Source organism: Cricetulus griseus, chromosome 4 (genome assembly GCF_003668045.3).
Source record: "Cricetulus griseus strain 17A/GY chromosome 4, alternate assembly CriGri-PICRH-1.0, whole genome shotgun sequence".
NCBI classification, from domain to species: domain Eukaryota; kingdom Metazoa; phylum Chordata; class Mammalia; order Rodentia; family Cricetidae; genus Cricetulus; species Cricetulus griseus.
The window spans coordinates 101213380-101225810 of NC_048597.1; the positions used below are offsets into that span (position 1 = coordinate 101213380).

At 46.9% G+C, this 12431-nt stretch overlaps 1 protein-coding gene across 9 annotated transcripts in view; it reads left to right on the plus strand.

The window, feature by feature from the left end:
* Positions 1-12431, plus strand: part of Hectd4 (HECT domain E3 ubiquitin protein ligase 4) — a 159795-nt gene that overhangs the window by 130807 nt on the left and 16557 nt on the right. For 8 of the 9 annotated variants that reach the window (XM_027414103.2, XM_035443285.1, XM_035443288.1 and 5 more), the window contains 5 exons: positions 3548-4854; positions 5593-5800; positions 8839-9062; positions 9156-9307; positions 11816-11922. In XM_027414103.2, the coding sequence (XP_027269904.1) occupies positions 3548-4854; positions 5593-5800; positions 8839-9062; positions 9156-9307; positions 11816-11922 (1998 nt within the window). The remainder of the gene's footprint in view (positions 1-3547; positions 4855-5592; positions 5801-8838; positions 9063-9155; positions 9308-11815; positions 11923-12431) is intronic. The other variant, XM_035443284.1, reaches the window with a different exon arrangement.

Here is a 12431-nt window from a genome sequence, read left to right on the forward strand (position 1 = left end):
CTTGGTTTGTTCTTGCTTAATCATTCACGGTTTCTTTCATATGCTGGATACATTTCTTCAATCATACATTCACCTCCCCATATCATCTCTTGTTCCTGCCCTTTCCCATAATCTTTTTTCCCTTCTGTCTTAGTTAGGATTTCTATTGCTGTGAAGAGACACCATCACCACAGCAACTCTTATAAAGGAAAGCATTTAATTGGAGTGGCTTACAGTTTCAGAGGTTTAGTCCATTATCTTCATGGTTGGACATGGTACTAGAGAAGGAACTGAGAGTTCTATATCTTGATCCTCAGGCTGCAGGAAGTGAGCTGAGACACTTCTTACAACAAAGCCACACCTCCTAATAATGCCACTCCCAATGAGCCTATGGGGGCCAATCACATTCAAACTATCACACCTATCAAGTAGGATTTCTTTCTTTTCCTTTTTTTTCTTTTTTAAGATATTTATTTATTTATTATGTATGCAGTGTTCTGTCTGCATGTATGCCTGCAGACCAGAAGAGGGCACCAGATCTCATTACAGATGGTTATGAACCACCATGTGTTTGCTGGGAATTGAACTCAGGACCCCTGGAAGAGCAGTCAGTGCTCTTAACCTCTGAGCCATCTCTCCAGCCCCCAAGTAGGATTTCTTTAAACCAAGATCTCATGCAGTGCAAGCTAGCCTGGAACTCACTATGTAGGCGAGGATGATCTCAAATTTCTGATTCTCCTGCCTCTACCTCTTGATTGCTGAGATTACATGTGTGGAGAACATTGTATGTCTTATTTTGGATGTGTGTGCCAAGACCTTATTCATACTAGACAGGCACTCTACCATCTGAACTACACTCCCAGGCCAGGACATCTTTTTTTCTGCAGAGATAGTCACTGTCATGTACTCTTCATGAAGTCTTGTAACCATGAATTGGGCCTGGAGAATATAATACTATTATTCAGGTCAGTTCCTTTCTGGTTTGTTTGCTCAGGTGAATTTTGTTTTGTTTTGTTTTTTCTTGCTGTTGCTTGGTGGTTTCTTGTTCTTTTATTTTTTGAGACTGAGTCTTGGTTTAACTAGGCTGATCTTGAACTTGCTACGTAGCCTGGGATGACTTTGAATCCCTGCTCTTTCTGCCTGTACCTTCTGAATGCTGAAATTATAGGTGTGTACAACCACACTTGGTTCCTTTCTTTGTGTGCATATATGTGTGAGCCCATGTATATGTGTGCATGTGTGTGCAAATCCATGCGCATGTGGAGAGTAGAGGTCACTGTTAGGTATTTTCCTCAGTTTTTTGCCAATTTGAGGTTGTTGTTGTTGTTATTGTTGTTCTTTTGCTTTTGTTTTCATTTTTTGGTTTTGTTTTGTTTCTTGGTTTTTTTGAGACAGGGTTTCTCTGTGTAGCTTTGGAGTCTGTCCTCGAACTCACTCTGTAGACCAGGCTGTCCTCAAACTCACAGAGATCCGCCTGCTTCTGCCTCCCGAGTGCTGGGATTAGAGGCCACCACTGCCTGGCTCTGATCTGTTTTTTTGACACAGTCTTTTATTGAATCTGGAGGTCACTGGCTTGGCTAGGCTGGCTAGCCAACAAGCTCCTGGGAGCCATCTGTCTGCCACCCCAGAACTGGAGTTACACTGTGCCCAGCTTATATGTGGGTGTGAGAATCAGACTCAGGACCTCATGCTTATACAGTATCACTTTACCAACTAAGCTGCCTTCCCAGCCTGTCTTTTTCTAAATTTAATTTTCAAGGAGGTATTTATATCCTTGCTGTAAATGAGACGTTAGTATACCTTGCCATAACTGTAAAATGTAACTATAACAAAAATAAAAGGAAAATAAAGACTGTTGTGGAGCTACATGTTGTAGCCCATCAAAGGCTACTATGTTAAAAACAAATGCATCACAGTGGGAGGAGGATGGCTCATTGGTTAGGAGTTGCTGCTCTCCAAGAGGACCTAGATTCGGTCCCCAGCATTCATGTGTAGTACCTTACAACTGCCTATAACTCCAGCTCCAAGGGACCTGAAAACATCTTCTGGCTTTCTGTGTACCAGCTCACAAATGGCAGATAGGCACATAGACACAGCACCTTCAAGTAAGTAAAATAAAAACTGATCTGGAGAGATGGCTCAGTGGTTAAGAGCACACACTGCACTTTCAGAGGTCCTGGGTTCAGTTCCCAGCACCCATCAGATGACTCACAACCACCTGTGACTCCAGTTCCAGATCTGACCTTCTGACCTCATGGGCACTTGCACACATATGCTACAATAAAGTTATACAGGGGCACACACACATAAATTAAAAATTGATAAATCTGATTTTTAAAAAATAAAACCAAGCCAGGTGGTGGTGGTGCACTCCTTTAATCCCAGCACTCAGGAGGTAGAGGCAGGCAGATCTCTGAGTTCGAGGCAAGGCCAGCCTGGTCTACAGGGCGAGTTCCAGGACAGGCTTCAAAGCTACACAGAGAAACCCTGTCTCGAAAAAAAACAAAACAAAACAAAATCTTAAAAAGATGTGGATTTTGGCCGGGCGTTGGTGGCGCACGCCTTTAATCCCAGCACTCGGGAGGCAGAGGCAAGTGGATCTCTGTGAGTTCGAGACCAGCCTAGTCTACAAGAGCTAGTTCCAGGACAGGCTCCAAAGCCACTGAGAAACCCTGTCTCAAAAAAAAAAAAAAAAAAAAAAAAAAAAAAAAAAAAAAAAAGAAGCTAGTAAACAAGGAGGACCCTAAGAGAGACAAACATTTTCCCCTGGAGAAGGGGAAAGGGTCAAGATCCCCTGAGCAAACTGAGAGCATGGGAAGAGGGGGGGAGAGAGCTGCGAGAATGAGAAGGGAAGAAAAGGAAAGATGCAGAGGTCATGAGGGAGCAGAAAGGTTGAGTCGGGAAGAATGGAAGAAAGGATATGTGATAGGTAGGATTTTAGTTGGGGGGAGGTGGTGGTAGGGGAGAACAGAAGGGAGAAGGGACCTGGGATTGTCATGTAAAACAATCTTGTTTCTAATTCAAATAAAAAAAAAAAATCTGAAAAAAAAAAAAGATTATCCCAAAGTTCTTTACTCCTTTCTCTTCTCTTCCTTTCTTATACTCCCCTTCCTCCCTCCTTTTTCTCTCTACCTCTGTCCCCTCTTTTCAGTCCTTTCTTCCTCCCTTTCCTGCCCCTGGCAGTACTGGGGTAAAACATAGAGCCTTGAATATGCCAGGCAAATGCTCTGCATCTGATGCCCTAACCCAGAGTAAGCCTTCTTGTTGACTAAGTTAGGGCAGTTTTAATCATTGCTCAGTTGTGCTTTGGAATAGAGCTGAGTTATTCATCCCCAGTGGCAGGCATCCTGTATCTTAGGAAGCCTTCTGATGGCTTCTAACTCTGCAGAGATGTCTGGCCTGAGATCCAGAAACAGACAACATGTTGTCAAAGGCATGAGCTAAAGGCCATGGCCAGTCCGCCAGCGGGCACTGGTCTCTCCATCTCTAAGTTCCATCACAGTGCTCAGAGCTGTTTCTGGGAAGTGATGAGCAGTGACATGGTTACTCTGTTTTCTCTCTGTCTCAGGAAACTTCCTGTGGACCACAGACATGGCAGCCTGTGTGAAGGAGTTGGTCTTCCACCTCTTAGCTGAGCTTTTGCGTACAGTCCACACCCTGGAACAACGGAAGCACCCAGCTGGCCTGACCTCCTCTATCGCCCTCCAGCTCAACCCCTGCCTGGCTATGCTGATGGCCTTACAGTCAGAGCTGCATAAGCTGTACGATGAGGAGACCCAGAGCTGGGTCTCGGGCAGTGCCTGTGGTGGCTCTGGAGCAGTAGCTGTGGGTGACCAGGGCAGGTTTTCCACCTATTTCCACGCTCTCATGGAAGGCTGCCTGGCAGTTGCTGAAGTAACCCTGCCTACCAATATCAGTGTCACAGCTAGTGGGGTGACCTCAACAACCACCCCAAACCTCAGCGACTCATCTTCATCCTCCTCCTCCTCTCCGGGACAGACACCACAGAGCCCTAGCCTCCTGTCCAAGAGGAAGAAAGTTAAGATGAAGCGGGAGAAGGCTTCCTCCTCCAGCAAGCGCCAGTCATCCCGTGCTGCAGATGCAGACTCCACAGTGCTCAGCATAGGAGGGAGCAAGCCTGAGGACATGCTGTGGTTCCACCGTGCCCTCACCTTGCTCATCATCCTCCGTCACCTTACCAGAAAGGATCCACAGGGACTGGGTGTGACAAGTGATGCCATTGCTGATGCCTGCCAGGCCCTGGTGGGCCCCACTGCCCACAGTCGCCTACTAGTGATCTCAGGCATTCCCACACACCTGGATGAAGCTGTTGTCAGAGGTGCTATCCGCAAGGCCTGCAATGCCCATGGCGGTGTCTTCAAAGATGAGATCTACATCCCACTGCAGGAGGAAGACCCCAAGAAGCCAAAAGACAAGGCTGAGGGTGTTGACAGCAAGGTTGAGTCTGAAAGGTTGCTGGGGTTCACCAGTGTGGACAGCTTGGAGGGGAGCACGTCCAGCAGCCTGGCCCCCGCCATGAGCATCAGTGCCTCAGCATCTACCAGTCAGGCCTCAGTCTGCAGCTCCCAGGGTGTTTCACAGACTGCTAGTGATCTCTCAGTGGATCCACTGCCCTCCGGCCTGGAGCTGCCTGTTCCTCCTGTCCTGTTGGAACCCCATGTGGTGTCCAGCCAGGAGAGCCTGGACATTTCCTTGTGCAGCACTGGCAGCCTGGGTAGCCTGGGCAGCCTAGGGGAACCTCTGGACAATGCTGAGACAGCGTCTGTGTCAGACGTGGGCTCCATGTACACAGTCACTTCCCTGGATACCCAGCCCCTCACAGCGCGCCCTATCAAAGGCTTTGCAGTGGTGGAGGTAATAGCTCTCAGCCTTGAAAGCCACTCAACCTTGACCTGGCCAACATGGCTTCTCCAAGCTACTTTCAAGGAGTTAGGCAACATGGGGTTCTAGGGAACTCCTGGGCAACTCTCAGCAGCTGCTTTTCTTGAGGTCAACTCTAAGAGGGACATCCAGTTTGGTGTTGGTGTTATAAGGCACAGGCAGTTCATTGCTGTGAGTGGGGTAAGGGTCTCTGGCAGGTGCACCGGAGGACCATGGCAGTGTTGTGAGAGGCACTGTGTTGGCAGTGTGAGAATCACGCACACTGTACTCCAGGCATGCTGAGTGCGGGTGCTGTGTGTGTGACCAGATGATAGCCACTTCAGATGCCACACGTTTCTTGGGCCACCTTGTTTAGAAATGAGGCATCTAATGACTTCCTACACTTTTGCAAGAGTTAGACTCAAAGGTAACATCCAGCACTGGGGTGCAGCGCTTGCTTAGTGTGTATGCATAAAGTCCCAGGCACTTGACCCAGCATCACTGTAAGAGTAAGTGCTACATAAAGCCCAAGGGCAAGAACTTCCATCAGCTGCTCTTCCAGCTGGGCTGCCTTCCTGGGGACTGGCCAGCCTTTAGGCTCCAGAGCTTCCCAGGTGAGCTGTTCTGTAATGGCCACAGTGGCGTTGGGAGGGAGCCGCTCAAGAAAGCAGGCCAGCATGCTTCAACGGGGCATATCCATCCAGAGCCCAACCTTTCTCTTTGTTCATACAGATAAGGTCCCGAGCAAAAATCGAGAAAATCCGAGCAAGTTTATTTAACAATAACGATCTGATTGGCTTGTCAAGTCTGGATGGTGAGGATGAGTTGATGGAAATGTCTACAGAGGAGATTCTCACAGTGTCTGTGGTGAACCAGAGTCTGTTTGACACTCAGGGGAGCCCAGGCCTAGAAGACTACTTCAACGACAAGTCCATTAAAGGTGGGCTGGAGAGTGTGTGTGCTTAGTGTTTGTAGTCTTTATTTTTTAAGTCTGTATATGTATTTGTGTGTGACTGTGCATGCCCATCATGGTACCCATGTAGAGAGGTCAGAGGACAGCTGTGGTGGTCCATCTTCTCCTTCTACTATGTGAGTCCCAGGAACCAAACTCGGGTCTTCAAGCTTGGTGGCAAGCCCCCTTATCATAGGCCCATATTTGGGGTTTTGAAAGAGTCTCATATAACCTAGGTTGGCCTTGAATTCCCAATATAGCTGAGGCTGGCCTTGAACTCCTTGTTCCTCCTGCCTCTCCCCTTCAAGTGATAGGATTACAGGTTTGAACTATGTTCCTTTTGAATTTAATTTTTACTTATTTCTTTGGTGAGCAGTTTTAAGTATAGAGTAATTTTTGGGCTTTCTGCTGGCTTATGGTGGCCATAAGTCTATGCATCTCTGTAGGATGTAAGGGACACTTGAATTCAGCCCCAACTCACAAGGCTTTGTGCTGGGGGTGGGCAGGGAGCCACAACCCATGTTCTAGCTAGAGACCCTGAGAAGAGCCCTCCTACTCTAAGCTTCACTGTGGGCTTTCTTGTCAAAGTGTATTATTGTGCTCTGTCCTGTGTAGTCACAGACGGGACTATTCTCGTTTAAGTGTTCATATCTCACTTTTACAACCAGCCAGGGGCTGGAACATAGGCTCAGTGCTTTAAGAGTACTGCTGCTCTTCTAGAGGACCTGAGTTCAGTTCCCAGCACCACCCACATGGTGACTCACAACAGTCTGTAACTTCAGTTACAGAGGGTCTGATGCCCTTTGACCTCTGTGGGCACCAGGTACACATGTGTTATATATACATACATGCAGGCAAAATATTAATACACATAAAATAGTAAAATCTTTGAAAAGAAAAAATACTGGCCAGAAAGAAACATTCCAGTATCTTGCAGTCCCAGCACTTGGGAAGCTAAGGCAGAAGGATTGCCTGAACTCAAGAGTTCAATACCAGCCTGTAAGACCCCCCATCTCAAAAACAAAGGCAGAGAGAAGTGCTGCCAAGATGGTTCAGTGGATAAATGTGCCTGCATCAAAACTGATTATCTGTGTTTGATTTCTCAGTAACCACACAGTATAAAGAAAGAATCAATGTCCACAAGTAGTTGTCTTCTGACTCACATACTTGTGTTGGTGCACACACCAATGCACACATGCACACACCCAAAAATAAATGAGTGAATAAAATGCTAGTGCTTCTTCATCCCAGGCCCCAGCAAATGTAAGACAGAGCTGTTGTTATGGGAATATTTTGTTAGTCACAGGGTTTGACGGGAGGTGCCTTACATTTTGTGCCTGAGCAGCTGCCTGGCCCTGGCCGCCCCCAAGGTCCTGCACCATTCCTTTCAGAATTTCACCTTTCACCTTAGCTGTCCCCTTAGAAGATGGGCAGTAGAGGATTTATTTACAGAATGCTCAAGAGGTTGCTGTCTTTATTGCTTCCTAGACTCCCCAACTCTGAATCCAGGATGCACTTCTAGCTCCTGATTCTATTGCAGTCAGCCCTTCTGCTGATGGTGCTCAGGTCTTTGTTAATGCAGTTTGGGGCCTCATTTTACCATATGTCCCTGCCCCAACACACACAGTGGTCTCATGTAGTCCAGGCTGACTTCAGACTCACCATGTAGCCAACACTGATCTTGAATTCCTGGTCCTCCTGCTTCAGCCTCCCAAGTGGTGAGATTACCATGTGTGGCCCTATGTGCTGCCGAGGAGCCCCCTCTTCTCTCCCTGGGCCCCTGCCAATTTCACATGCTCTCTCAGCACGATGACTCATTTTCTTGCTCTGTCATGCTGCAAGCCCTAACTGCCTGTGTGTTCTTTTACTGCTTTGGATTCTCTAGTACACCTGTAATGTTTAAATTACGATAAGCTGGGGATGGAGAGATGGGTCAGTGGTTCAAAGCACTTGTTGCTCTTGCAGAGAGTCTAGGTTTGGTTCCCGGTGCTTACATGGCAGCTCACAACCATCCATAACTCCAGTTCCAGGGAATCTAGTGCTCTTTTTTTACCTCCTCTGATACCAGGCATTCATGTGTTGTACATATTTAAATGTGAAAATTTAGGCAAAACAATGGTGCACATAAAATAAAAATAAATAAATCTAAAAATAGAATCACCAAATGGTGATGCACACCTTATAAAAATAAGAAAAATAGTAATAAATTAAGATTAGCTAAAGCAGAAGCCAGCCCTGTCTACAGGGCGAGTTCTAGGTTAGGCTCCAAAGCAATACAGAGAACCCCCCCCCAAAAAAAAAAAAAAAAAAAGATTAGCTAAAGCACTGGGACAAAGTAGGCCTGAGAGCAAAGCAGCTGTAGAGAGGACAGCAGCCTGGCCCAGAGCACATGCTCAGACTGCTACACCTTACTGCAAGGGAGTCTGGGTATGTAACTAAGGTGAATGCCTGAGGATGAGGATCCAGGTAACCACTTCCACCTCATTTAGTCTATCATTTACCTACAAAAATGTATGATTGTGGACAGAAATAGCTCAGTGAGTGAAGGAATTTGCTCTGCTGGGTGGTGGTGACATACCTTTAATCCCAGCACTTGGGAGGCAGAGACAGGTGGATCTCTGTAAGTTCAAGGCCAGCCTGGTCTACAGAGTGAGTTCCAGGACAGGCTCTAAAGCTTTATGGAAAAACCCTGTCTTGAAAAACAGAGAAACAAAAAGTGTCCCCCTGAGTCCAACTAAACCCATAAAATGTTGAAGAGAGGAAACTGACTCTACTAAGTTGTCCTCAACTCAGCACGTGATGTGGTACACACACCTCCATTATGCACACATACACATTCACTCATTAATCTTTAAATGTGTGGTTGTTAGCCAGGCAAGAGGATCAGAACTTGAAGACCAGCCTCACCTACATGAGACCTTGTCTCTGAAAACACAGCACACAGTTGCTAGAAAAGATGCTTGCAGTGCTTGCAATGTGTGTCCTAGCATAGTATGTTTATTTGGCCTTGTCCTCTTTTATAACAGGTGAGAAATTGGTGCCTGGGGCCAGAGAGGTCCTGACAGAAATATTTAAAAGCTGCGCCCACTCAGAGCAGACGCTGAGCCTAACACCAGCGAAACCCATCAGGGTCTCTGACATCTATCTTAGCAAAGAGCAGATAAACTCCCAGAGCCCAGGCAACCTCTTACACCTCTTCTTCACCAACGTCCGGCCTCCAAAGAAGGTGCTGGAGGACCAGCTCACACAGGTAGCCACATTCTCCACATAGTCTCTGTGCTTAGCCTGGGCTCCTCATCTGGGCTGGCCTGAGAATCCCCATCTCCACGTCTGTGTTCCACAGATCCTGAGGAAATATGGCGTGCCTAAGCCCAAGTTGGATAAGAGCAAGTACAGCAAAGCCGGGAAGGAGCAGCACCCCGTGAAGGTGGTGAGCACCAAGCGGCCTGTCACCAAGCCGCCTGCCAAGGACAAAGCCGTGCTCAGCAGTCTCAGGTGCACACCCAAGAAGCTCGGGAAGAGGGTGGCTGTAGTGTGGCCTTCCATGAGAAACTGGGGCACCCCTGGGATAGCCAGGCATGCCAGTTGTCTTCTGCTCTGCTGCTGAGGGCCCTTCAGTCCTCAGCCTCATCCATTGCAACTTAACGGTTCACCTCACCTGCAAGTGCAGTAAATCCTGGTCCTTGTGGGCTGTCAGGCAGACAGTGTACACTGAGAAAACATTGCAATAAATAATACTTGACCCATACACAGAAAGCTTTTATAATGCATGCAGGGAAAGACTGATGAGGGACATAGCTCAGCAGCAAAGTGTGCATTCAGCATGTGCAGGACCCCAGGCCCTATGATTTATATGTATGTATCATTTTCTTTTTCTTTCTTTCTTTCCTTTTTTTTTTTTTTTTTTTTTTTTTTTTTTTTTTTTTTTTTGGTTGGTTGGGTTTTTTTGTTTTTTTGCTTTTTTGTTTTTGGTTGACCAGGCTGACCTCAGACTCACAGAGATCTGCCTGCCTCTGCCTCCCGAGTGCTGGGATTAAAGGAGTGTGCCAACACTGCATGGCTGTATGTATCATTTTCTGTTTTTTGTAACATCTTTTTAAAAAGATTTATTTATATGTATACAATGTTCTGCTCTGCATGTATCCCTGCAGGCCAGAAAAGGGCACCAGATCTTATTATAGATGGTTGTGAGCCACCATGTGGTTGCTGGGAATTGAACTCAGGACCTCTGGAAGAGCATCCAGTGCTCTTAACCTCTGAGCCATCTCTCCAGATCCAGTGTATCATTTTCTTAACTGACATGAAATTCAGAAGAGGCTAAGGCAAAAAGATCACAAGCTCAAGGCCTACCTGACCAGAGAGTGAATTCCTAAGTTGCCTGTCTCAAAACAAAAGGCCAGAAGAGAACTGGGGATAGCCAGGCATGGTGGCACACACGTTTAATCTCGGCACTCAGTAGGCTGAGGCAATAGGATCTCTGTGAGTTCGAGGGCAGCCTGTTATACATAGCAAGGCCCAGGCCAGGGAAAGCTACATAATGAAACCCTGTCTCAAATAAATGAATAAATAAATAAACAAATAGATAAATAGGGCTTAGTAGTAGAGCATTTGCCTAGTGTGTGTGAGGCTCTGGGTTCAGTTGCCAGCACTACGTTAGTAAATGAATGAGTGATGATAACTCACTTCAGAGTCCCTTCCCCGAGACTGATGCATTGTGTTAGAAGCCTTCCAGAACTGTCTGTGGCACACTAGTGAATATGCTTCTGTGCAAATGTGGGTACTGTGCACAGTATAAGCACCCTGCTGTTTCTGTTTTAACACTTGTCTTGGCTCAACACAAAAATAAACTCCCTGTCTTTTTTTTGTTTGTTTTGTTTTGTTTTGTTTTGTTTCGAGACAGGGTTTCTCTGTGTAGCTTTGGAGCCTGTCCTGGCACTTGCTCTGGAGACCAGGCTGGCTTCGAACTCACAGAGATCCGCCTGCCTCTGCCTCCTGAGTGCTGGGATTAAAGGCATGTGCCACCAATGCCCAGCTGAACATCTAACTCTTGAGCTGTCTTTCTCCCCGCTATTTCCTTTCTGTTGGTTGCTATATAATATTCCATATTTGAGTATTCATGTATGTTTAGTGTAATTTTTTTTGGACAGGTTTTTTTTCCGGCATAGTTCTGGCTGTCCTGGAACTCACTATGTAGATCAGGCTGACTTCAAATTCAGAGATCCACCTGCCGCTGCTTCCCATACATTTTCTTAAGGCAGTGTCTCAAGGCCAGTGAGGGCAGAGGGTGAACACTTAGGAGTGGAGGCAGGATCAAGGATTCAAGGTCAGACTTGGCTACATAGTGTGTTCCATCTTGGACTGTGTGAGACCCTGTCCCTAGAAACAAAAAATAGGGACTTACTGTGCAACCCCAGCCATGCTCCGACTAGTGATCCCCCTGCATCAGTTCAGGAACCCTGGCACTCCCTGTCATGCCTGGCTGTAGTTTATAACTCAAATCCTCACTGTTCTGATAGCCCTTGTACTGCAAGTGTGTCTAGAAGAATTGTATGAGTGAACAGAGAGATCCTACACCCTTTCATTAACCTTCTATGTGTAAATGGCCCTGTCCTGCAGAATTCCCGTGCCAGCAGCACTCAGGGCTGCCCCTGTGCTGCTCGGTACTACTGCCCTGTGGTCTCTCAGGAGCATTGAGAATGTGAGTCAGTTGAGAACCTGAGCTTGTGAATTACTCAGTGTTACTTAACTTAATTGTAGGTAGCTAATCTTGGTACTAGCTGCTTTACTAAGCCATGCCATTCTGAATATATAGAAAATGTCAGAAAAGTTTCATGGGTTCTCACATCTGAAAGCATTGCTTTGTCTCTGTAGTATGCTCAGAACAAAGCCTTACACTCAGCCCTAGTGACCCCTGTGCCATAGTTGGGGTGTGTGAGGTTCCGTGTTTCCTGTTGGGAGGTGGTGTGGACATGCACATCCTAACTGCAGTGCTTTGGTCTGTAGCAGGACTGCGTTAAGTGAGAAGAAGCCAACCGTGAAGGCAAAGTCACCCGAGAAGAGCAAACCAGATGAAAAGGATCCAGAAAAGTCACCCACCAAAAAGCAAGAAGGTACATTCATGGCTGGTGAACCTGCTTCCATCCTGGGGACAGCAGCCCACTCCAGGACCAGCCTCTGGGCCAAGGCCTGCCTGGATGGGTCCACCCACCCAGATAGCCCAGCTCTTTATGCCCTTGCTCCTTTGAGTCACAGTTGAGATGGGACAGTGTTTGTGCAGACAGTGGGAAGTATCCCTGATTGCCAGCTTTGTGGCCGTCATCTTAAGGCAGGTTAAAAAGAAGAAGAATGGATAGTGAAGGTGTGGAAATTTGCTTGGGGTTTCTAGATGGCATTTGCCTGAACCAATGAGGGAGGTAGACAGAGGCTTCCTGATAGCTTAAGCACAGACAGAGAAAGCTGTTCCCTGTGTATTAACTGCTTTGTCACCCTTGTGCTTCTGAGACTTGGTGAGATAAGGGAGATGGGAAGCCATAGCAGAGCCTGGCTGGGAGGCTGGGTATTCAGAAACTGACTGTGTCACACTGTGACAGGGCTGAGGACCTCAGAATTAACACTGGGA